The sequence below is a fragment of the Muntiacus reevesi genome, chromosome 7, assembly GCF_963930625.1.
Source record: "Muntiacus reevesi chromosome 7, mMunRee1.1, whole genome shotgun sequence".
Taxonomy (NCBI): Eukaryota; Metazoa; Chordata; class Mammalia; order Artiodactyla; family Cervidae; genus Muntiacus; species Muntiacus reevesi.
This window is the reverse complement of record NC_089255.1, coordinates 76566695-76594579: the sequence shown is the minus strand read 5'-3', so window position 1 is coordinate 76594579 and position 27885 is coordinate 76566695. Positions and strand designations below refer to the sequence as shown.

General features: G+C 38.2%; 1 protein-coding gene across 1 annotated transcript in view; it reads right to left on the bottom strand.

Annotated features, from left to right (window-relative positions):
- RAD51B (RAD51 paralog B) overlaps window positions 1–27885 on the bottom strand; it is a 607108-nt gene that overhangs the window by 578921 nt on the left and 302 nt on the right. The window contains exons 2-4 of the mRNA XM_065940439.1: window positions 24864–24973; window positions 23514–23627; window positions 19512–19628 (exon numbers count right to left, since the gene is read on the bottom strand). Coding sequence (XP_065796511.1) covers window positions 19512–19628; window positions 23514–23627; window positions 24864–24947 — 315 coding nt within the window. The 5' untranslated portion in view covers window positions 24948–24973. The remainder of the gene's footprint in view (window positions 1–19511; window positions 19629–23513; window positions 23628–24863; window positions 24974–27885) is intronic.

Sequence of the window (27885 nt, the reverse complement as noted above, 5' to 3'; positions counted from 1 at the left end):
AGCATAAAGAATATTCATATTTTATATATTAGTTGTACAGATCTTTTCAATCTAATAAACAAAGAAAATAAATGAAACTATGTACATTGTTTTTAAAATACTGATTTAAATATTTTGTAATCCAGCAACTGAAACAGTTCCTAAATTCTGCTTACTGTAGTACTCAATTGTAATGTCTCTGTAGTTGAGAAAGGATAATTGCAAAAGTTATTATTCAACTTTGGCTAATAAATGTTCATCTTCCTTCAGACCAATTAATTATTCTTGCAAACCAATCAAATTGTATTACACTTTAACATTTTAAAAAATTGATTTCAAAATCAAATGAAACTATTTGGAAGATTTCTTAACAGTTTAGAAAATATTGTGAGAGTTTTTTCACAAGATACGTATATCTTTGAAGACAAAAACCACATCATAAAACATTTCCAAGCAGAAATTTGAATAGTGTTCTATATTTTTATGTCTGTCTTTTAATAAGCAGTTACTTTCTCACTCATTGTAAAAATATCACTTTTACTTTGAAGGGATGGAATAAGAGTGTTCCATTGGTTGGCTGATCGCTTGATTTGCAATATACTAGGCGGCAAGTTGCACAGTCACTTGTTTTACAAAAAGGGTCAACAAATTAGACATATCTTTTCATTTTAAAAAAGTTTCACCCATTTTAAATTCAACAGTTTTTTACAATCTTTGCTGTGAGATAACCAAAGAAGCTCTTGTGATTCAAACAATTTTCATGGTCACTCCTCATCGCATTACAGAGTACTATAAAGAGTCAATAAAAACTAGTCAGGTTTTTATAAAAATTGTACCATCCTGAAGCATTCTTCACACATATGACATCAAGTTCTGAGTTACTACAGACTAAGGATGATGTACCAGAAAATTGCAAAGAATTTTACAAAGAACATCTATATATCACCACCTAGACTCTGCAACTGCCATTTTATTACTATTATACTATTGTACCAGGCTTCCCCTGTGGCTCAGCTGGTAAAGAACCTGCCTACAAATGCAGGAGATGCAGGTTTGATCCCTGGGTCAGGAAGATCTCCTGGAGAAGGAAATGGCAACCCACTCCAGTATTCTTGCCTGAGAAATCCCATGGACAGAGGAGCCTAGAGGGCTATAGTCTATGGGGTCAAAAAGAGTTGGACACAACTGAGTGTGCATGCATATATACATATATTTATACTATTGTACAGTCTACTAATACACTAGACTATCCATCAATCCATTCATCAGTCCATCTTAGATGTTTTTAAATGTATTTCAAAGTAAGTCAGAGACATAAATATACTTTCCCCTAAAAGTTAGATGTGTGTATCATTAACCTGAGTTTAATAAGTATGATTTTTTTTTCTTTTAAGGTAAATTTTCCACACAATGAAATGCCCAGATCTTGAGTGTTTCATTTGATGAACTATAGCAAATGTATATATACGTTAGCAATCCAAACCCCTATCAGGTCAGAACAAGAATATTACTGCCAGGAAATTCCCTCATAAACATTGTTTTATATTTAAGAAGATATTTATTTTTGAGAATATATCTTCCTTGATTTATCTTCACTTCTGTGGCTTAAGAATAACTTAGTTCATGTATCTCATTACTGAAACAGAATCTAGCTGAGAAGATAACCTGGGCCCTATTAGAAACTTCTGTACTTTAACTATCTAGCATCTTTCCTCAATAAATAATTTGCTTTAATTTTTAATGCTTCACATCACTGGCAATGATTTCCATCTGAAAGTATTTATTCCTAAAAGAATCTGTGTAAGTTATTGCCATTTTGCTTCCCCTGTCTTATGTTATCCACTTTACTTTAACAAAAGAACAGTTCAGTTCAGTTCAGTCGCTCAGTCATGTCCGACTCTTTGTGACCCCATGAACTGCAGCACACCAGGCCTCCTTGTCCATCACCAACTCCCAGAGTCCACCCAAATCCATGTCCATTGAAGGGTGTCCCTAATGTTATTAAAAATGTATTGCATTTGGTCTTTTGCTATTAAGAAAACCCAAAAGAGGCTTTTAAATATCTAACATTAATTTTAGTGAAATTTTTCTAGATACTGAATATGTGTCACATGACCTTAAACGTCACTGAAAAACTTAATGCTTGTCTTTCTGTGATGTATGTTTCTTAACAATGGCTACCTACTATCACTATTTCAAGGAACAAAATAACAGAGAAAGTTTCATTAATAACAATAATGGAGATAATTCCATATATCAAATTGTTTTCTTTCTAATTCCAAATTTTGGGGATGTCTTTACAAATGAGATTAGACTGTCACTGATTTTTACTTCATTAATCGTAAGAGAGTCATCAGCTCTGACTTTTACATACATGTGGTTCATTTCTACTCACATTATTAGTATTGCCTTCAATATACAGTTTTTTTGCAGGAATCTTTTTATGCCATTTGTCTGTTTTGTGAGATCTTATTTAGTTAAATCCATAAATTGACCTAACTAGGCCCACATAGGACTATAATCCACCCCAATATCTTGAAAATAAAGACAAAAAGAAGGTGTCTCTGTAAACCTTCTGTACCCTTTCCTCGTGGATTATTACCTGACACATGACAGTGTAACACAGGGATCAAGTGAGGATGCCATATAATATATGTCAATTAAGGTTTATTTTATGTTTTAGATGTAACACCAATAAAAATTCTAGTATTTTCTTCCCATAACCGAATGGGCCATGCTACATACTCTGCTTTGAAGACTGGCAGTTTTGAAGAGCCCAAAACACTTTTCATTGGCTTTTTTATCATCATCAAAGACAATATGAATCAAATTAAACACCAGATATCAGAGCAAAGAAAATATTCACATATAAAGTTGAAAGTGCATCCTGAAGGTGAGAAATGATAGCTCTTCAGAGTGTTAACCAATACAGGAACAAAGGATTCCTTTCAATATACACTATATACCTACCCAGTTTTAGATATGTCCTAAAGATATATACAAGGCTGTATATTGTCACCCTGCTTATTTAACTTATATGCAGAGTACATCATGAGAAACGCTGGGCCGGATGAAGCACAAGCTGGAATCAAGACTGCTGGGAGAAATATCAATAACCTCAGATATGAAGATAATACCACCCTTATGGCAGAAAGTGAAGAACTAAAGAGCCTCCTGATGAAAGTGAAAGAAGAGAGTGAAAAAGTTGGCTTAAAGCTCAACATTCAGAACTAAGATCACGGCAGCTGGTCCCATCACTTCATGGCAAACAGATGGGGAAACAGTGGAAACGGTGGCTGACTTTATTTTGCGGGGGCTCCAAAATCACTGCAGATGGTGACTGCAGCCATGAAATTAAAAGACCCTTACTCCTTGGAAGGAAAGTTATGACCAACCTAGATAGCATATTAAAAAACAAAGACATCACTTTGTCAACAAAGGTCTGTCTAGTCAAAGCTATGTTTTTTCCAGTAGTCATGCATGAATGTGAGAGTTGGACTATAAAGAAAGCTGAGCACCGAAGAATTGATGTTTTTGAACTGTGGTGTTGGAGAAGACTCTTGAGAGTCCCTTGGACTGCAAGCAGGTCCAACCAGTCCATTCTGAAGGAGATCAGTCCTGGGTGTTCATTGGAAGGACTGATGCTGAAGCTGAAACTCCAATACTTCAGCCACGCGATGCGAAGAGCTGACTCATTTGAAAAGACCCTGATAATGCGAAAGATTGAGGGTAGGAGGAAAAGGGGACGACAGAGGATGAGATGGCTGGATGGCATCACCGACTCAATGGACATGAGTTTGGGTGAACTCTGGGAGTTGGTGATAGACAGGGAGGCCTGGCTTGCTGCAGTTCATGAGGTCTCAAAGAGTCGGACACAACTGAGTGAATGAACTGAACTGAAAGATTTCATTAGATCTTTAGATATGTTGTAAGATTTAATGAGCTTAAACCTATGAAATACTTTTAATTTTCAGTGGAAAGGTGAAGCAAGCCCTCAACTTAAAAACATCTTTTAAGAGGTTATATGTGAAAATATTTAGTAAAGTATAAAATACTATGAAAATGCAAGGTAGTATCTTATCATTCCATCTTCAAAGAAAACATGTTTTTAAAAAATCTGAAGTCAAGAGAGTGCAACTGGCATTTTATCTGCTTCATTATTTTTATGTAGTGATTCAGTACAGTCTTGAGAAAGGCAGAACATCACGTGGATAACAGAAGATGTTTGGGTTCATTTGGTTTTCTATGTTTGCTTTACTTTGCTTTTAAATTTGAATATTAATATTTTCTTTACATAAATTATAATAAATAATTTCTAATTCTTTAGCAATCTCAGATCTTTTTCATATATTTTTCCTCTCTTTCTAGCCTCAAAAAATATGCTGTATGCAATTTTTAAAGGTTGGCTAGAGTTAAATTTCATTATTTTTTCAAGTTTACTTAGTGGGTTAAAACATTTCAACATTAATAATTTTTAGCTTCAGATAGTTTAGCTCTGACTTCTAGCAGCCAAACCACAAAATTTCAAATTGTGTTCAGTTCCCAGGTTCAGCTCGAATGGTGGTTAGAAAGAGCGAAAATGCCAAACCAGAATAGTCTAAGTGATTGCTTCTTGGAAACTCGGAGTGAATACAGCACTTACACACAGAAGATACTGGTAAAATACAATTAGCTTCATATAGTTAGAGCCTGAGTGTCAACAATCCTGCCTGAGAAATATAAAAGAACAGAAAGAAAACATCCAGTAGTGAAGATCACAGAATATCAACAAAGAAGCAAATATTAGCAATTGCTTTAAAGGGGAAAGAATTATTTCCAAGACAGTCTAATTGTGTGTGCATGTGTGCTCAGTCATGTCTGACTCTTTGCGAACCCATGGACTGTAGCCCACCAGACTACTCTGTCCATGGGATTCTTCAGGCAAGTATACTGGTGTGGGTTGCCATTTCCTCCTCCAGTGGATCTTCCTGTCCCAGAAATCGAAACTAAGACTCCTGTGTCTGCTGCATTGGCAGGCAGATCTTGACCACTGAGCCACCTGAGAAGGCCAGTTTAATTGTACTGAAGTGAAAATGAAGCCTAGTCTTTTAATCTCAAGAACAAGTAGTAGAAACGAATGTGAAACCCAGACCTCATGTTCAGTTCAGTTCAGTCGCTCAGTCGTGTCCGAATCTTTGCAACCCCATGAATCGCAGCACGCCAGGCCTCCCTGTCCATCACAACCTCCCGGAGCTTACTCAAACTCATGCCCATCAAGTCGGTAATGCCATCCAGCCATCTCATCCTCTGTCGTCCCCTTCTGCTCCTGCCCCCAATCCCTCCAAGCATCAGGGTCTTTTCCAATGAGTCAACTCTTCGCATGAGGTGGCCAACATATTGGAGTTTCAGCTCCAGCATCAGTCCTTCCAACGGACAGCCAGGACTGATTTCCTTCAGGATGGACTGGTTGGATCTCCTTGCTGTCCAAGGGACTCTCAAGAGTCTTCTCCAACACCACAGTTCAAAAGCATCAATTTTTCGGCACTCAGCTTTCTTCACAGTCCAACTCTCACATCCATACATGACCACTGGAAAAACCATAGCCTTGACCAGACAGACCTTTGCTGGCAAAGTAATGTGTCTGCTTTTTAATATGCTATCTAGGTTGGTCTTAACTTTCCTTCCAAGGAGTAAGGGTCTTTTAATTTCATGGCTGCAGTCACCATCTGCAGTGATTTTGGAGGCCAAAAAAATAAAGTCTGACACTGTTTCTACTGTCTCCCCATCTATTTCCCATGAGGTGATGGGACCAGCTGCCACGATCTTAGTTTTCTGAATCTTGAGCTTTAAGCCAACTTTTTCCACTCTCTTCTTTCACTTTCATCAAGAGACTTTGTAGTTCCTCTTCACTTTCTGCCATAAGGGTGGTGTCATCTGCATATCTGAGGTTATTGGTATTTCTCCCGGCAATCTTGATTCCAGCTTGTGCTTCTTCCAGACCAGCGTTTCTCATGATGTACTCTGCATATAAGTTAAATAAGCAGGGTGACGATACACAGCCTTGATGTACTCCTTTTCCCATTTGGAACCAGTCTGTTGTTCCATGTCCAGTTCTAACTGTTGCTTCCTGACCTGCATACAGGTTTCTCAAGAGGCAGGTCAGGTGGTCTGGTATTCCCATCTCCTTCAGAATTTTCCACAGTTTATTGTCATTCACATAGTCAAAGGCTTTGACATAGTCAATAAAGCAGAAATAGATGTTATTCTGAAACTCTCTTGCTTTTTCGATGATCCAGTGAATATTGGCAATTTGATCTCTGGTTCCTCTGCCTTTTCTAAAACCAGCTTGAACATCTGGAAGTTCTTGGTTCACATATTGCTGAAGCCTGGCTTGGAGAATTTTGAGCATTACTTTACTAGCGTGTGAGATGAGTGCAATTGTGTGGTAGTTTGAGCAATCTTTGGGATTGCCTTTCTTTGGGATTGGAGTGAAAACAGACCTTTTCCAGTCCTGTGGCCACTGCTGAGTTTTCTTAATTTGCTGGCATATTCAGTGCAGTACTTACACAGCATCATCTTTCAGGATTTGAAATAGCTCAACTGGAATTCCATCACTTCCACTAGCTTTGTTTGTAGTGATGCTTCCTAAGGCCCACTTGACTTCACATTCCAGGATGTCTGGCTCTAGTTGAGTGATCACACCATTGTGATTATCTGGGTCATGAAGATCTTTTTTGTACAGTTCTTCTGTGTATTCTTGCCACCTCTTCTTAATATCTTCTGCTTCTGTTAGGTCCATACCATTTCTGTCCTTTATTGAGCGCATTTTTGCATGAAATGTTGCCTTGGTATCTCTAATTTTCTTGAAGAGATCTCTAGTCTTTCCCATTCTGCTGTTTTCCTCTATTTCTTTGCATTGATCGCTGAGGAAGGCTTTCTTATCTCTCCTGGCTATTCTTTGGAACTCTGCATTCAAATGGGAATATCTTTCCTTTTCTCCTTTGCTTTTTGCTTCTCTTCTTTTCACAGCTATTTGTAACTGGAATGCAAAAGTAGGAAGTCAAGAGACACCTGGAGTAACAGGCAAATTTGGCCTTGGAGTACGGAATGAAGCAGGGCAAAGGCTAATAGAATTTTGCCAAGAGAACACACTGGTTTAGCAAACACCCTCTTCCAACAACACAACAGAAGACTCTACACATGGACATCACCAGATGGTCAACACTGAAATCAGATTGATTATATTCTTTGCAGCCAAAGATGGAGAAGCTCTATACAGTCAGCAAAAACAAGACCTGGAGCTGACTGTGGCTCAGATCATGAACTCCTTATAGCCAAATTCAGACTTAATCTGAAGAGAGTAGGGATAACCACTAGACCATTCAGGTATGACCTAAATCAAATTCCTTATGAATATACAGTGGAAGTGAGAAACAGACTTAAGGGACTAGATCTGATAGACAGAGAGCCTGATAAACTATGGATGGAGGTTCGTGACATTGTACAGGAGACAGGGATCAAGACCATCCCCATGGAAAAGAAACCCAGACCTAGTAGGACCTAAAATCTTACCAAGTAACTCTCCCCCATATTCAAGATGGGTCAAGAGGATGGGGCAATCCACCAAGCCAATATTTTGCAGAGAAAATTTAAGGACTGCCTGGTTCTGATCTGAGAAAAGAGCATGTGGAAATGTTACATCATCTTTTTAACGGCCCCCTCCCCAGCAACCAACTACCTGTCTCCATGTGCTCTATGATTATGCAGAAATACAATTAGGTTTTCAAACCTAAAGAATTCTTTTTTAAAATCACTCTTTGAATCCCAAAACAAACAAAAAGCAAACAATCTCAGAACAGTCAGGCAGCTATTTGCCTTGTGAAAGTATCTTTCATCTTTAAAGTTATATCAACAAGTGGAAGCTTTTATACTTTCAATTCTCTCCACAACTCTCTCTTACTCCATACTGACAACTGCTGTTTTTAAAGTAAATGGAAAGGTAATGGAAAAAAAGAAGTCAGGGTAACAGAGTAGAAAAAGAAAAAAACAAGAGGGCATGAAAATGACAAGTACCCCAAGATTCACATTAAAAAAAAAAATCAAAGTGTCAAAACATTACCATGTGTAAAACAGATAGCCAATGGGAATACGCGATATTACTCAGGGAACTCAAACAGGAGCTCTGAATCAACCTTGAGGGGTGGGATGGGAGGGAGGTGGGAGGGAGGTTCAAGAGGGAGGGGATATATGTATACCTATGGCTGATTCATACTGATGTTGACAGAAAACAACAAAATTCTGTAAAGCAATTATCCTTCATAAATTTTAAAAATAAAACTTAAAAAAATATTTAACAATCATATAATATATGCCATAAAAAAGACTCTATGAAATCTTTATGGAGAAAGATACTCATTTCTAAATCAGGAAATGAGTGAAGAATTAGAAACAATGATTCAATCAACCACATATGCTAAACTCCTGTCTTAGGACAGGGGCCTGGTTATCTTGCCTTTCAAAACACAGGGCAGGATAAACAAATCTTGTCAGCAGATGATGTTCCAGGAATGTAGATTAGAAGTCTCTCCCTAGTTTTCCTACTGCTGCTGCTGCAAGTGGAACAGACCAGAACCTGACTGCAGCTTGAAAAAGAGATGAGACCCACCCTGACCGACCTGCAGACCCCTGAGCAAGAAAAATGACTGTCTGCTGCTGTTGTAAGCAGAGTAAGCAGCCAAAATTGACTGATAAAATATATATGTCTTATATTTCATTGTTTATGCATTTCTATACATGCCAAGACCTTTGTGGACACTTGAATTTACAAGCCTTGACTTATTGTCTCCTGTAATCTTAGACAGCCCACCCAGTCAAGAAAAAACAAGCAGAACTATTCTAAGGAAAGATAAGGAAGCCAAAAGAGGAGTCTGGCATTCTGCCTCTACCTTTTTGGGACAGTAGAGTGGTCACCTCCAAAGCAAAACTGCCCCCTTCGAGGAGGACATCTGGTCTCCTTAAATCATGAACAAAGCATAGAAATGACTCAGGAAACACAAATAATGTAGACATGTGCCACATTGTTTCTCATTATTTAGAGCAAGTATCTGGGTATAATCATTCTTCTTAAATGTTATAAAGATTTGGCGGTGCTTCACAGGTTTACCCGTCCAGAGGCACTCTCCAACCAACATATGCAGATGCTATATCTCTTTTCATTGACATGAGTTTGGACCAGTTTTCTATTCCTGTAATCTCTGGATTACAATATGAAAATACCTTTTTTTAATGATCCCTTTAAATACAACCTTTAATTTTACCTAGTTATATCAGCATCTTTATCACGCATTCTCAGCAGGGGTGACAGTGACCTGAAGGGCAAAACTTGGTTTTGATCATGGAAGAAAGATGTTACTCTCTTTTCCATATAAAGCACAGATCTACATACTGTACATAAACATATATAGTGTATCGGCGTGAAACAGGAGGGAAGGGGGCAGGGCACAACCTTTTAAAGAATGACAGGACATGACAAAGACTGGTTAGAACTAACTATGTCCAAGATGGTAGATGAGACAACTTCCAGCAGACCTTGAGCCTCATTATGTGCTCATGATAATACCAGTTCGGTCACTCAGTCATGCCCCACTCTGCGACCCCAAGGACTGCAGCATGCCAGACTTCCCTGTCTATCACCAACTCTTGGAGCTTGTTCAAGCTCATGTCCATCGATTCGGTGATGCCATCCAACCATCTCACCCTCTGTCATCCCCTTCTCCTCCTGGTAAAATAACATGCTAAATGACACACCCACCAGCACCTTAACAGTTCTGAGGCCAACCATAGAAGGTCAAAAAGTGGCTGGTGGCCCAATACCTGGAAACCCCCACCCCTTCCACAAAATAATTGGAATAATCCCCAACTCATTAGCCTGTGAAATTATCCAGCCCATACAAACTACCCACATCATGTTTTCAGGCTCTCTTGCTCTCTCTTTCTGAGATGGTCCACACTCTGTCTGTGGAGTGTGTTTCTCTCTAAATAAAGCCACTTCTTTCCTATCATTTTGTCTCTAAATTCTTTCATGACAAAGCAAAAACCTTAAATTTACTGGCAACAATTAAAATCTCGGGATGGAAGTGTTACTAGAGAGAGAAAATTACTAAAAAGCTCCTTAAGGGGTGGTAATGAACAGAGATTGAGAAACACTGATCTGATCTATATTACCTCATATGAGAAGGCTACCATTACATGGTCTGATCTCCACATAACGTAAATATTTAAAGTTTAAACTTCAAACATATCTTCCCTACCAATACTGTCATAATAGATGTAGAATTATCTGCTTATATATTCCATAAGTAAGGGATTTGATGTTCTCTGGGAATGAGACAAAGCCCTTTAGCTCACTTCCATTAGTGATTCAGCACAGTTGGTTTCCCTTTGATTTCTCCTCTGCTGCTTCTGCCTTTGGCATGAGTAGCACTTCTCTAATTCCACTTTTAATCTTGGTACTGTAGCTGAACGTACTCAGATTCAGGGTAGTTCACATAAATCAAAACTGATGATAAATAAATTAGGGTGTTTTGAAGTCAGAGTCAGGAAAGAGCAGCTATAAAAGTGACAGCAGAATGTTTCCAGATTTATTCTTCCTCCCTCAAGTCATCCCTAGGCCTGGTTGAAGTTTATACAACTAGATGCCTTACTTCTTATCTTCACCAGATCTAACTTCTACCTGATATCTGGGATGCTAGGTTTGAACTTTGCACGAGAAACAAAGATGGAGCAACACAACTAGTTAGACATCTTCTCTGAGATTTGCATGAGCTCTCTACCGCTGTGAAACAATTGACCACAGACTAGCAGCTTGAAAACAGTCCTGTTTATTATCTCACAGTTCTATAGGTCAGGGAGCTGCTCTGGAGGCATCTTCCCCACATCCAGGCAAGTTTTCAGATGATGGCAGCCTCAGTCTTGATTGTAATCTCCTGAGAGACCAGAACCGAAAACAGCCAGCTAAGCTGCTCCTGAATTCCTGACTCAGAAACTGTGTGAGATAATAAACATTTATTGATGTGTTTAGCCACTAAGTTTTGGAATGGTTTGTTAAACAGCAGTTTAACACAGTTCTATACGTCTGTAGATACAGACTCAGAGAGGAACGACTTTAAAACTTATGAGAAAAAAAACTCCTAAAATAATCGCTGATGTTTATCATAAAGAAATCAATTAGGTAGAAAAATCATACTTCTTAAATGTACTATTCTGATAATTTGAACAAAATAAATGGCATACAAATGAAAATAAATACTGTACTGTGGAAGAGCAAAAACATTAAAAGTTACTGAAGTTTGGTTTATTCCAAGACCAGAGAGTCTGAGAGTGGAGGAGAGGCAGCAGGAACCAAAACATTAGAGTAAAAAAGTGCTTAAAAATAAATAAATGAAAACAAATTCATTCATTCAGTTAATATTTACTATGTACCTTCCACATATGCTAATTGGAGAGGGAAATGGCAACTCACCCCAGTATTCTTGCCTGGGAAATCTCATGGACAGAGGAGCCTGGCAGGCTACAATCGATGGGGTTGCAAGACTCGGACATTACTGAACAACTAAACCACCACCACCACATGTGCTAATATTGTAGATGCAAAAATAAGAAGAAAAAGACAATTCCTGCCCACCTGGAATTTATTCTCCAATGAGGAAGACATACATTAACTAATCACACAAACAGTAAAACTATAACAGTGAGAAGTACTTACATAGAAGAACCATAGTACATGTCAGTTCCCAAGGAATATACAACAATTCTGTTGATTTAAACATAATCAAATTGTCTTAAAATATTCAAAATAACAGAACTACAAGTAAATTTGTTAACGATATAATGGACTATTTTAACAACCTTCTCTGGATTAGTCTTAGGTCCAGTTGAAGAAAAAAATCAGCAAAGATAAAGAAGAGTTGCACAACCCAAATTCCAAGCTTAACTTAATGGTCATAAGCAGAACACTCAACCGTTAGAGAACAATCACTCTTCTCATGCACACTTTCGACACTTAACAAAAGTTAATCACATGTTAATCCTTAAAACAAGTATCAGAAAAATTCCAAGAATCAGTACCACACAAAATTCTTTGATTAAAATGCAAATAAGCTAGCAATCTAATTAAAATGTGAAAGAAAAGTTAATTAAATAATTTAGATATTCAAAAATTCCCAAAAAAATCATGAGTGAAAGAAGTAATCATAATGAAAAATTTTAAATACTATGAGAACTAAATAAAAATGAAAATACTTCATCACACACACACAAAAAAACAGTTCAGACTAAAAAGAAAAATCGAAAATTATAAATTAAATGTGCAATTTAAGAAGTTGGAGGGAGGGGGAGAAGAATTCCAGAAAAATACAATTAGATAGAGGGAGACAACAAAATAACAGAAATCACTGAAGTAGAAGACAGAGAAAAGATAGAAAACCAACAAAGAACCAAAATAAAAAGCATAGTTCTTTGAAAAGACTATAAAATATACAAACATTTGATCAGGTCTTTTTAAAAGGAAGGGAAAGAGAAGACAAAGAAGTAACAGTAGGAATGAAAACAGGGAGGGGGTTAGAAACACAAAACCAGATTTAAAGATAAGAATACAATGAAAAGCTTCATAACAGTAAATTTTAAAACAAAGCAAAAGAAAGTGAAGTTGCTCAGTTATGTCCAACTCTTTGGAACCCCATGGACTGTGGCCCACCAGGCTCCTCAGTTCATGGAATTTTCCAGGCAAGAATACTGGAGTGGATTGCCATTTCCCTTCTCCAGGGGATCTTCCTGACCCAGGGATTGAACCTGGGTCTCCTGCATTGCAGGCAGATGCTTGGTCCACCAGGCTCCTCAGTCCATGGAATTTTCCAGGCAAGCATACTGGAGTGGATTGCCATTTCCCTTCTCCAGGGGATCTTCCTGACCCAGGGATTGAACCTGGGTCTCCTGCATTGCAGGCAGATGCTTTACCATCTGAGCCATGAGGGAAGCACCTCTTAAAACTTAAAGAAAATGGGCAAATCTCTAAAAATATCACTCACTAAAACTACTTAAAAAGAAATAAAAAACCTGAATAGTCCTTTAATCATTAAAGGAATTTATTTCATCATCTTAATTTTCCCATAGGGAAAATACTAAGATCAGACACTTTTTCAGGAAATTTATATCAAATTTTCAAGAAACAATGTACAAACTATTATAGAACATAAAAAAGAGAAAATATTCCACTAGTCATTCTATCAATTAACTCAAAATAGATCACAGAAAAAATAACTCAAAACAGACCACAGACTGTATGCAAAACCTAAATATAAAACTCTAGAAAAAGATATAGCAAAAATCTTTGTGTCCCTGGCCAGACAGAGTTGACACCAAGTATAAAAGAAAAAACCAAAAGACTGGACTATAAAATTTATAACTTCACAAGCTGCCATTAAGAAAATGCACAGAGAAGCCATATATTGGACTGCAAATTATGTATCTGATAAAAGACCTATATCCAGAGTATACAAAGAACTCACAACTCAGTAACAAGAAAACAACCAATTTAAAAATAGGCAAAAGATTGGAACAGATATTTCATTTCTAAAAAGACATACAAATGGTTGCAAGTACACGAATAGGTGTTCAATGTCATCAGTCACTGGGAAAACACAAATTAAAACTACAATAAATACTACTAACACTCACTAGAATAGTTAAAATTAAAATTATAAATAATACTAAGTGTTGGTGAGGATATGGAGAAATAAACTATCATGCATTGCAGTGAGAATGTAAAATGACACAGCCACTTCAGAAAGCAAATTTGGAAGTTTCTTAAAAAAACTAAACATACACCTAGCATATGATCTAGCCATTCCACTCCTAGGAATCTACCCAAGAGAAATAAAATCCGATATCCACACAAAAACATGTCATATTCCTGACAGAACAAACTATAAGCAATCCAAGTGAACATCAACTAACAGTTGGATAAACAAAATGGTTATAACCATACCATGGAATAACATTAATGTTGTTCAGTCACCCAGTTGGGTCCGACTCTTTGCGACCCCATGGACTGTAGCACACCAGGCCTCTCTGTCCCTCACCATCTCTCAAAGTTTGCCCAAGTTCATGTTCATTGCATCCGTGATGCCATCCAGCCATCTCATCCTCTGACACCCTCTTCTTCTGCCCTCCATCTTTCCCAGCATCAAGGACTTTCCCAATGAGTCAGCTGTTCATATCACATGACCAAAATACTAGAGTTTCAGCTTCAGAATCAGTCCTTCCAACAAGTATTCAGGGTTAATTTCCCTTAAGATTGACTGGTTTGATCTCCTTGCTGTCCAAGGGACTCTCAGCAGTCTTCTCCAGCACCACGGTTCAAAGACATCAATTTTTCAGCACTCTGCCTTCTTAACAGTCCAGCTCTCACAACCATACATGACCACTGGGAAGACCACAGTCTTGACTATATGGACCTTTGTCAGCAAAGTAATGACTCTGCTTCTCAATACACTGTCTAGGTTTGTCACAGCTTTCCTGCCAAGTAGCAAATGTCTTCTGATTTCATGGCTACAGTCACCAGAGTGATTTTAGAGCCCAAGATGAGCAAATTTGTCACTACTTCTACCTTTTCCCCTTCTATTTGCCATGAAATAGTGAGGTCAGATGCCATGATCTTAGTTTTTTTAATATTTAGTTTTAAGCTGGGTTTTTCACTCTCCTTTACCCTCATCAAGAGGTTCTTTAGTTTCTCTTTGCTTTCTGCCATTAGGGTGGTATCATCTGCATATCTGAGGTTGTTGATGTTTCTTCCGCTTCTCTTGATTCTAGCTTGTAACTCATTCAGCCTGGCATGTCTCATGATGTGCTCACAGTATAGATTAAACAAAGAGGGTGACAGCAGACAGCCCTGTTGTACTCCTTTCTCAATCTTAAACCAACCAATTGTTTCATACAGGGTTTAGAACTTGTTGCTTCTTGACCTGCATACAGGTTTCTCAGGAGATCGGTAAGATCGTCTGGTAATCCCATCTCTTTAAGAGCTTTCCACAGTTTATTATGATCCACACAGACAAAGGCTTTGGTGTAGTCAATGAAGCAGAGGTAGATGTTTTTCTGGAATTCCCTAGCTTCCTCTATAATCCAGTGAATGTTGGCAGTTTGAGCTCTGGTCCCTCTTACTTTCTAAACCCAGTTTGGACATCTGGAAGTTCTTGATTCTCATAATGCTGAAGCCTAGCATGCAAGATTTTAAGCATGACCTTACTAGCATGGGAGATGAGTGCAACTGTCTGATGGTTAGCACATTCTTTAGTACTATCCTTCTTGAGAACTGGGATGAGGATTGACCTTTTTCAGTCCTGTGGCTGGAGTGATATTAATATTATTCAACAATTAAAAGGAACAATAAAAAGGAACAATTAAAAGGAACCTTCTAATACATGTTACAACATGAATGAACCTCAAAAACATGTTATGTGAAAAAAAACAAACACAAAAGACTACATATTATACAATTCCATTTAAATGAAATGTTTAGAGAAGGCAAATTTATAGAGACACAAAGTAGATCAGTGGATGCCTAGGGCTGAGAATGGGAGTAGGGATTAACTATAACTGGGTACAAGGGAATGTTTTAGGATAATGGAAAAGTTCTAAAAGTGGATTGTGGTGATGACTTACTATAAATCCACTAATACAATTGAATTATACGGTTACAAACATTGACTTTCATAGCATTTAAGTTGTACATTAATAAAATTATTTTTTAAATAGTCAAATGATTTATTTAAAAAAAAGAAATTCAAGCTCATTAGTAATCAGGAAAATGAAAACAAAGACAGGCAAAAATTAAGAAGTCAGATAATACCAAGGCAAGAAGATATGGAGCAAGAGGTATTCATGCACATCACTGGTAAGAAATTAAACAAGAACAACCACTCTGGAAAATAATTTGTCCTGATTCTGCAGAGTTACCTATGTACATACTCTATAACCAGCCATTCAGTTCAGTTCAATTCAGTTCAGTCGCTCAGTCATGTCCAACTCTTTGTGACCCCATGAAGCACAGCACGCCAGGCCTCCCTGTCCATTCACCAACTCCCGGAGTCTACCCAAACCCATGCCCATTGAGTCGGTGATGCCATCCAGCCATCTGATCCTCTGTCGTCCCCTTCTCCTCCTGCCCCCAATCCCTCCCAGCATCAGGGTCTTTTCCAGTGAGTCAACTCTTCGCATGAGGTAGCCAAAGTACTGGGAGTTTCAGCTTCAGCATCAGTCCTTCCAATGAACACCCAGGACTGATCTCCTTTAGGGTGGACTGATTGGATCATCTTGCTGTCCAAGGGACTCTCAAGAGTCTTCTCCAACACCACAGTTCAAAAGCATCAATTTTTCGGTGCTCAGCTTTCTTCACAGTCCAACTCTCACATCCATACATGACCACTGGAAAAACCACAGCCTTGACCAGATGGGCCTTTGTTGGCAAAGTAATGTCTCTGCTAGTTAACCAGCCATTACTCCAAAGCAAATACCCTCATCAGGGACCAGGCAGTACATACACTAGGTGTTTCAGACCATGAGATCTCTGTCACAAGTACCTCAACTCTGTCTTGTATCTCAAACAAAGCCACAAACAAAATGTAAACAAATGAACATAGCTGTGTGACAATAAAACTTTATTCACAAAAAACAGGCAGCTAGCCAGATTTGACCACTAGGCAGTAGTTTGCCAATCCCTACTCTAGAGAAATACTTGTATGTGTGATCCAGGAAACATGTACAACACTTTTCATAGGACTTATTTATATTAGCAGCAAACTGGAAACAACCCAAATGTTCACTCACAGAAAAAGGGATTAAAAAAAAAAAAGTGCCATACTTCACAAAATGGAGTATGATATAGCAATGAAAGTGAATTATACTCTGGCTATCTGCAACAACATGGATAAATCTTACAAAATAATATTAAGTGGAAAAAGTAATTCATAGACGAGATATGCTATGATTTAATCATCAATATATGATGTAATGGAGCTCAAAAAGCAAAACTAAATAAAGTGCTACATTTCCTATGTACATGGGTGATTTAAAAAAAAAAAACTACAGGTGTGAGTAACCATTGGGGAAAAAGCACAGGAATGGTAGAATCACTGGGTTGTACACCTGACACAAGTACTGATATAATATCGTAAGTCAACTATGCTTCAAGTTTAGAAAACTACAAGAATGGGAGAAATTCAGGATGGATGTTACCTCCCAACAGAAAGCCAAAGATAGGATCAGGGAGGAGCCCACAGTTGATTTCAATGATTTTGGTATTGTTCTAGGGCTTATATTGGGGTCACAGGCTCATAAATGTTTATAATTTACACATGTAGGAAGTATTTAATCTTGTATATGGAAGACATATATTAAATTTTTGTTTTTAATAAAAGGTAAACAATCTCTGTAATCAGTTGAAAAGTCCCAAAAAAGACTGCAGAGGCTACCTGTGGCTGGAACAGAAAGTAAAGAACGTGCCACTAATAAGCAATCAGGGTATTTATATTCCATGCCATCTTATCAGATCACGAAAAAACATCTCAGGGCTTGTAACTACCTCTTGAATTGAAAAAGAACTGACAAAAGCTACATGAAAAAGTTGACAAAGGTCCGTCTAGTCAAAGCGATGGTTTTTCCAGCAGTCACGTACAGATGTGAGAGGTGGACTTATAAAGGAAGCTAAGCGCCAAAGAATTGATGCTTTTGAACAGTGGTGTTGGAGAAGACTCTTGAGAGCCCCTTGGACTACAAGGAGATCCAACCAGTCCATGCTAAAGGAGATCAGTCCTGGGTGTTCATTGGAAGGACTGATGCTGGAGCTGAAACGATAATACTTTAGCCACCTGATGGAGAAGAATTGACTCATTGGAAAAGACCCTGATGCTAGGAAAGGTTGAAGGCAGGAGGAGAAGGAGATGACAGAAGATGAGATGGTTGGATGGCATCACTGACTCAATGGACCTGAGTTTGAGCAAGCTCTGGGAGTTGGTGATGGACAAGGAAGCCTGGCATGCTGCGGTTCATGGGGTCACAAAGAGTCGGACACGACTGAGTGACTGAAACTGACTGATGTGAAAAAGTATTGAAAACTACTCCAAGACTTAAAACATAAAAAAAGTATTTGTTGGTTAATCGTCTTGAAGTTCAACTTTTTGCTATCTAAATAAGAAAGTTTATAACTATGGCTCACAGTTGTTATAAAACCTTTTTTTCATAGACCTGTTTCAAGAAAGGTCTAACCAGAATGCAAAGATTATGGAAGACAGGATTCTGGCACCATCTGGTGGCAGTGCACTGCAACAGCAGATTCTAGTTTCTTTTTAAGATTAATTCTCTCACTGGTTCATTTACTAGGCATAGAACACACATTTTTAAATCTTTCTTGGAAGTCAGGAAATAAAACAAGGCTTACTATCTAAAACAGGTTCTCTATCTTCAAAGAAAAATATCTACAGTCAAATGTATGCCTATCACAATGCTTTAAGCATCTACTCTTGTTAAAAGTTTGTTTCACGCATCTATGCCCCTAGAACTCAGGCAAGGAGGCCCTCAGGGCTGCACTGGTAAACACAGCCGAGGGAGTCACCATATCAGGACCAGTAAGCACATCAGTGCAGTTTTCAGGGGAAAAACCTTTTGTGGTTTTAAAATATCCTCAAATTCTTGACACTCCGTGCAAAAGATAGAGCTTAATTTGCCTTTCCTTGAGCATGGACTGAACTTAATGACCTGCTTCTAAAGAGAAGAAAGTGGCAGAAATGATGGTGTGTAACTTACAAAGCTAAATCATCAAAGGAATGGCCATTTGCATCTTGCCTGGGGGAGTCAGACATCGTGCCACGAGGAGACTCAGGCAGCCTGCAGGGAGCTCTCCAGGGGAGAATCATGACCTCCTGCAAACAACCAGCACCAGCCTGCCCCCTCGCACCCCTCGCCAGTATCTCCAAGCTAAGCCAGTCCCAAAGAAACAGAAATCAGTGTTTACTGTCATGGAAGCCCCTTAGTTTGTAGGCAATTTGTTACATAACAATAACTAACACAACAACTGATTACTTCCTAGAACCAAATTTTATCTTTAACAGGGAGTAAAAATAGCTCAGTTCAGCATAATACTATCATTTACCTGCACATTAATAAAATTTCAAATTTTCCTTCCTAAGACACTAAGTAGGAATCCTGTTCTAATTCCCCCTGAATTGTTTCATATTATTTCATAATATTCAATTTCTAATTCAGAGAAACAACCACCCAAATAGATTTCAGTCTGTCAGCAAGGATTTTTAGAACATCTTCCTTTTGGTATACTACACTAGTACCACTAGGGACTGAGTGGAGAACCCTGCCCTTGAGGTACTTACAATTTAATTTAGATTAATATTCATAAAATAATTTATATTCCTTAATTATACTTTTTCACCTGGTTCTAAAGGTCCTAGGTCAATGTTAGAAGGTTTGGAAAGTGTCTTCTTTACCTCTGTGAGGGATCCACAAGCTACACCACCATGCAGGGCTTCATCCAAAGCAGACAGGGTCGTAGACAAAAATGCTGATGAGTGAGCAGCACACCTCTGTGTCTTTATCTCATAAGCCTGATCAAAGAAAAAGTTAAGTTCTTTTCAGTCTCCATATTTATTCAAAAACATAAGCCAACTCCAAATTCAAATTGTAGCAGCTAGAACCCAATTCATGTTTTATTCCTTCTATTACTTATTTATTCTACAACTATTTACTCTGTGCCATGGACTGTGCTGGGCTGCCCTTGTGGCTCAGCTGGTAAAGAATCCACCTGCAATGTGGGAGACCTGGGTTCGATCCCTGGGTTGGGAAGATCCCCTGGAGAAGGGAAAGGCTACCCACGCCAGTATTCTGGCCTGGAGAATTCCATGGACTGTATAGTCCATGGGGTTACAGAGAGTTGGATATGACTGACCAACTTTCACTTCACATGAACTGTGCTAGATTTGAAGGCTGTGATATAAAAGACAGAGTCCCTGCCCTCACAGGACTTAGAGCCAACTAGAGACTATGAAACTGGGACTAGAACGTAGGCAATTACAATACAGCTAAACACTAGCTACTGGTGATAGGGCAAGTGGAGACTGGCAAGTGGATCTGTCCAGGCCAAATCACCTGATCTGAATTTTGTGATCCAGAGAAGATCTGGATGTCTGAGCTAAAACCTGAAAAGGCTATGAGATGTGCAAAGGAAATGTGCACGTTCCTGCCAAAGAGACAAGAATGTAGAAAGAGAGGTCAAGGAGCAAGAAATAAGAAATGGAAACTAAGGGAAATTACAAAAAAGAAAGAGGTGATTTAGAATGGCTGAAAGATGGAGCATGCTCGTGGCATGGCAAACGATGAGGCTGGAGAAATAAGCAAGGGCTGCCTCAGATGAATCTTGCTGAAGTGTGGCATGTAGGCTGAGAGCAACAGGGAGTGACATGATCAAGCTACCACTTCAAACCGAGCTTGGTATGTGACGAACAGCTTGAAAGCGGGTGGTGTGGCCTAAGATATGGCCCCTCAAAAGAAAGCCGTATCAAATCCTTGGAACCTGTGATGTCACCTTAGTTGGAAAAAAGGTCTTTGCAGATGTGGTTGACATGATTATATACCTAACAGCAATGTGTAAGCAATCTCTAACATTAAAAATTACTAGCATTAAGTTGCCCAAATAAACTGAGGTCAAGCCACAGAATCGTAATCATTCATTCACTCATTCATTCAACAAATACAAATTAATTGCCTACTGCATGCTATATAATATGATAAGCCCTGGGAATGAGTGGTAAACCAAATAGACATAGTTTCTACCCACTTAAAGCTTACAATTTAATAAATCTAGGTCTCAAATCCAAGCTCTTCTGCCTCTATGAGCACACAGGAGACCAACATATTAATACAGAGTTGGCCAAAAAGTTTTATCAGTAACTCCACCAGTTTTCTTCTTCAGTGGCTGCTTCCCAGATCCATCATTGTCAGATCTGATCTTTAAATGCTGACTGACTCGGGACTTGGCCTCGGGCACACTTACTTTTTTTTTTTTTTTTTCACACTTACTTTCTTACTGTGCATACTTTCTAGGCAATCTCCCATCCATTTTCATGGTTTTGACTACCATACTCATTCTGATGACCCCCCAGTGCACACTATCCTTCAAGCTTAGGTCCACATATTTAACTGCCTACTTCACATCCTCATTCAGTGTTCATTCACAAGTGCCTAAATTCAGCAAGTACTAACAAATCCATGATCTGCCTCCCTCAAACCTGATCCTCTTCCAATATTCCTTATCTCAGGAAATGGTACCATCTAGCCTCTTAGAGCAAAATCAAGGAATCATCTCTGACCCTTTCCTGTACCTTACCACCACCCACAGACAAATCACCACCAAATCCTATTCATGCTGCCTCCTACATATCGCTCATGGTAACTGACATTATACCATTGGCATTAACACCACACTAATAGTCCATGTCACAATCTGTCTGGAATATGGTCACAGATACCTAACTAGTCCACAAATATTTCCTTGTTCCTTTTCAACCACTTGTCTATGTTTAAACACTGAGTTTTTAAAAAACACATACTAGAAAATTACTCCCTTTGATGACTTATCATTGCTCTCAGAATGAAGTCCAAAATCCTTAACAGGCCTGCAGGCCCCAATGATCTGACCCTGCTTGCTTCTCCAGCTTCATCTCTTGCTCGCTATGTTCACTCAGACCAGCCTGACCTTCTGACCATACAAGCACCATTCTCCTGCTCTCCACAGGGTCTCTGCATTTCCCACTCCCGCTGCCTGCAAGCTCTTCCCTGCTCCTCTCCCTTCCCAATCCCTTTGGCTGTCTCTCTCCTATTCATCCCTCAGGTTTCAGCTGAAGTGTTGCTTCTGTGAGGGAGCCCTTGCTGACCCCCTACACTAAGTAATGTCCCTTTCAGTTTCTAAGCTCTTTGTACTTTTCTCTGATAGGACTTATCATTACTACAATTAATTAATCATTTATATAACTGTTTGTTTAATGTGACTGTTCCCATAGACTGTAAGCTACACAAGGGCAGAAAACTTTATCAGTCATCTTCACTACAGTATCTCCAGTACCTGACAGATCCATGGCTGGCACTCAATAAATACTGGTTGAAGGAATAAATGACTGAATAAATAAATCAACAAAACAAAAAATCTTTCTGAGGGAATGAACTAAGGTTAATTCAATATTTAAGGCAGGACTCTAAACAATCAATGTTACAAAAGTAAATGTACAACAAAGGAGAAAGATGGCTCCTTGAACTGGCAATTGGAATTGTAGTGATATTGCAGCTGAAAGTGGTGAAGGATGTGGAGATCGAAGGTGAATTTCCTAGCCATCATCTCCTGCTTAATTATCTGACTAGGAATATGCAATACATGTTGAATCACAGATGTCAAATTAAAAGGTTCTCTTGGTGCTTTACAACTTTCAAAATAGTGACAGGTTAATTTGAACCTCCTAATGAAATCATCACATATGATTTTAACTCTTTAACTTCTCCCATAAAACAAAGTGAGCTGTTCAAAGCTACTTATCTTTGTTGAAACCAGTGACAAAGCTAAGAATGGTGCCCATCTCTAATTCCAATTCTAAGTCACCTTCTGATGATTTTGTCTTTAAAGTATTTTCCTTAGGTCACAAGCAAAACCTGAGCAAAGGAAAACACTCAATCTGTTCATTGTTTTCAAAGTTTCAAATGACACTAATATTCCTTCATCCCTCCTTCACAGAGTTGGATCCTACTTTATTGTTCAGTGGTTACCAAATTTCAATATAACATAGTAAGTAGTTTACAACCCACACAAACAAATACATTTGCAAAACACTGGACAGACTTTCAGGTAACTCTTACTCTGAGAAAATAAGACATTTTCTACCATGCACTAAACCTACATTTTGAAAAGTTAAAGACATGACACAGAAAGTATGAAATAATAGTACAACTTGATTTGGGCTTATTTCAAAAGACTTTAACTCCTCTCAGGAGTGAGGATAAGTTTTAAAGCATTATTCATTCAATCAATAAGTCAGTGTAAGTCCAATATGCATACTCTGAGATGTAGAGTAAATGATGATGGTAAAAGTTAGTATTACAGAGACAGGGACACTCTAAAATTAAGAGTATATTATACTTCAACCATGAGGTTCACAAATCCTTCCCAAACAAGTAAAAGAAAAAGATGAACTTTTGAAATAACACTGCCAGCTATAGAGAAAAAAAATTCCTGTTACTCTCATTCCTGTAACTGTCTCCTATGAGCTTATAAACAACATAAATTTATTCTCATTAGAGGACTAACTCTTACGTTGTGAGGGTTGGTATTTTAAGTGTTCATCTCTATTTTTGCTTTTACCTTATTCCCTAAAAGATTTTAAAGAGAATTCAGAAGCTTTTCAAAATAAAAATCATAACCAAATCATAAGTCTAAAATATATACATACCGTTTGCATCTGTGGTGCACAGGCCCTACTAACCACACACAGAAGTTCATGGACACCTTGATAACTAAGGCCAGTCATCTTCATAAGCTCCAGTGGGGAAAGACATAGAAAGTCCTAAAAAATATAAAGAGACTATTTTAAATATACATGTACAACAAAGATACTGGAATTAAAAGGAAGCTTTCAATTGACACTGTCCATGTGTAAATAAAAGTGTAATTTATTGTAGATCAGTTTGTATGTTTCTTATAGTATTTTCCTCCTAAATATTCCTTAACTAAAAGATATGACATAATCTTATCTTCTAATTATCCAACTTAGTATATACCAGAGGACACATCAAGTAAAAATACATAGCAGCAGAAATCAGCCCAAGTAGATATGAGCACTGCCCCTGTACCCAAAAGTTTGGACACAAACAGACAACCAGAAATGAAATCAGTTTCATCCTAAGCTATAAGGTCATTGAGGGGAAGTATTTCATAATTGAGAGAGAATAAAACCAACTATGGACTGAAATGTTAAATATCATATTTTTAAGAGTGTTTCTAAGTATGAACATGAAGGTTATCAAATGTATAACAGAGAAAGCAAAGATATCATTAACACACAAAGCAATTTAAAAAAGGAGAAAAAAAAAAACCTCCAGCATTCTCTAAAAGTCCATCTTATCAAGGATTAGATCCTAATATAAAATGTTAAATCTAATTTAACCTCCTAAGAGGGATTTGCTTTACTCTTGTGCTTAAATATACAACATCCACTTTATATATTTTTCTCACTCCACTGATAGAAAAATAATCCTAAAAATTTTTCTTGCTTTCAAGAGAAATTACCCATTTTGAATATTGTCTCCTCATTTGAGTCATATTTCCCATGTAACTACAGAATTTCTTTTACAAGGACAAAACTTCTCTAGAATCCCAAATAAATGGCCAGGTGTATTTCACCTTCTGCCATTAGCATTCTCCTGACCCAGCCCTAACCAAAATGTAAAACTCTTGAAATGAAATCACATTTGGAAATACAAGCTAAGAGGTTTGCTACTTTGAATTAGCAAGCACCATCATTTATCTTTTTTTATAAACCTAAATGCTCATATTTCAGATGCAATTAAGAGTTATTGGGAGGGAGGTTCAAGAAGGAGGGGACATATGTATACCTATGGCTGATTCATGTTGACGTATGGCAGAAAACAAAACAATATTTTAAAGCAATTATCCTCCAATTAAAATAAACACGTTTTCTAAAACTTTAAGCAAAAATTTTTTAAGAAAAGAGTTATTTAGGTACACTTAAGATTAATTTGCACTTAAGTTTTCTCACTGAGAAAAATTAAACAAATTGTACCTGACAGGTAACGATCTGATGTCTGTTCAGACGGTCACACAGCTCTTGTGATAAACCCACTCGTCTTAGTTTCTTGCTACCCATGCCTGCAGATGCAGCAAGAAAAGAACCTTGAAAAAACGTTGGGAAATAGCATAAGCAGTAGCAGATGGGTGACCCACAACACTCTGCAAAATAAAACATTTCAAGCCTCTCCATATATAAAATGAAATGTATGGTATTTAAAATATTACTGATAAAATAAAAGAAGGCTATAAATCTTTCTAAATACTTTAAATAGGGGAGACTACTGTTTGTCAAACATGAAAAGAAACAATGTAAGAATCTGCATTTCACAAAAATTCTTTGAAAACTTATTACACAAATATAATAATACCATTTCATATTTATATAGCATCTTAAGATTTTCAGTTCATTCATAAACTTTATTTGGATGTGTAATTAATACAAATATTTCCAAAGAGCACTCCCAGAAAGCCTGCTTTCATTGCACTGAAACAATAATAAATTTATTGACCACCTTCTATGTATCACGCTTTGTTTCAAAGCTTTACATCAATTGCCACATTTAAGTTTCTCAACAGCCCTATAAGAAAGGTTGATGACTGATCCCATTTTTACATATGAGAAAACTAAAGTCTGGCAAGGTTAGCCATTCCATTGTTACCAGAAAAAGTAAATGGTAAATCCAGAATTTGAACCCAGGAAGTCTGACTCTGAGGCCTATCTTCCTAGTCAGTACACTCTTCTACAAGTCCATAATCATACTGAACCTCTCTTTTCGGAGTCAGAACAAACATCCTGAATCAACTGAGATTTTGTTATTTCAGGTGTCATTTAAAGACTGAGATGGTTTTTTATTACAGTAACGGCTCCCATTCCCACATGCAATTACATTTCACTCTTGCTGTTGAACCCTGTAAGGACTAAATGAGGCTCATGAAATATGTGCCTTCAGAGAGTAAGAACAGAATCACTGTGATTCTCTTAATTACACAAGCAAAGGAGAAGCTGTATTACACTCAGATGGCAGAATATCCTCTGGATAAAATAGAAATAGGGACTCTTCATTGTTTCAGGAGATAAAACAATAAAATGATCAGAAAGAGAGTCACATTTGGGAACTAAACTATTCACTGAGAATGTAGATATTCATTTCCAATACCATGGCCCAAATTTCTAATCAGATTAACACTCTTTCACTCTCTCTCATCTTTCTTTCTCTCACACACACACATCCCTCCCACAATCACAAAATAAATCCTTCTCATTCCACTCAAAGGGAATTTGTCAGTGTTGGGTTTTGTGTCTCTAATAGAAAGTTTACCAAATGACATCTGCTGAATCATTGCCCAGGGTCTTCACATACCAGGTAGCTCTGGACAATGACATCATTTTGACTAATAAATTCAACCCAAAAAAAGAGAACAGGGCTTCCCTGGTGGCTCAGTGATAAAAGAATCCACCTGCCAATGCAAGAGACACAGGTTCAATCCCTGGGTCGGGAAGATCCCCTGAAGAAGGAAATGGCAACCCACTCCAGCATTCTTGCCTGGGAACTCCCATGGACAGAGGAGACTGGTGGGCTACAGTCCATGGGGTCGCAGAGAGTCAAACACGACTGAGCACACACACACACACACACACACATCACTTGCCTAGACTACTCACACTGCCTCTGGTCATTCCCTGCCCTGCACACCCACCCCCCCAACCTACAAAAAAATAAATTGTTTGTTCCTTCCACAGATGCTTCTTAAGCACATATTCTGCAGAGTGCTGTGAAACAAGAATCACTTAAGTATATTTCTCCCCTTTGGAAACTCACAGTAGAAGATGAAAAGTAATATATACATAAATAATTGGTCATGCAGCAAGTATTGTCATTGGAATTTAAATGTGCTATGGCAACTCACTCCAGTATTGTTGCCTGAAGAATCCCCCTGGGCAGCTACAGTTCACAGGGTGACAAAGAGTCAGACACGACAGCAACAAGAACACATACACTCAGATGGAAGCAGAGAGGAATACGCACCAAACTGACCCACAAATCACAATCCTGTCAGAGGTAGCCTCCTAAAAATGTGCTCCAATCCTGTCACTCTCATCCTTTCACACTGCCCGTGGGACCATGAGACCACAGGATAAACTCCACATTTCTTATGATGGCCTAAAGCCTCTTGGTGAACTGGTCCCTCACTTTCCTCTCATTCATATATCAGATCGCAAGGCCCAGATTCTGACCTTTCTGGTAAAATCGCTTGCCTCCCATTACCCCACTTTCCTCATCTGAAAAACAGACATCGTTTAAATATCTACTTTGCAGGAATGTAGTGAAGGTTAGAGGATGTGGATGGTGCCTGGCTCCTACTGCTAACAATTATTTGCTACCTCAGGTGACCTGCCTTCCAACCATAACATTGATAGGGCCATCCTGCCTCCCTGATTTTCCTCCACAAAGACTTCCTGCTTACTCTCTTTCTGTCCAATATTCTCATCACATTGTGTACTCATTTGTTCTATAATCTTATTAACATGTTGTTATGAGTTGAACGTTTGTTTCTTCCACGGTAAATTCCTGCCCTGCGTATATATGCCAGTGCATGTAAACAAGGGTGTGAGGGAAGAAGTTCGATCCTGGAAAGTGAATCCTCTTCTTATCAAGAAAAAAAAAAATCCTCACGATTGAAAACTGTCAATTAACAATAATAGCTAATATTTCTCGAGCCTTTATTACATGCCACTTTTCCAAGAACTCCGATTTTTTTCCCCAGTTTATAGTTTGATATTGAGGCACTGAGATGAAAGACTTAAGCAAAGCCTAACATCTAGCACAAAGTGGAGTCTGCATTCGAACCCAGGTATCTTACTCCATATTCCACACTGTTCAGTACCTCTAATTCAACAACACCTGAAGACAGGCAGACATTCAATTTCCCCTAATGACTGGCTCTCCTTCCTAGACCTCAAACTGCCCACACGTGGGAAGATGGATGGACATCAAGAGGCGAAAACATCATCC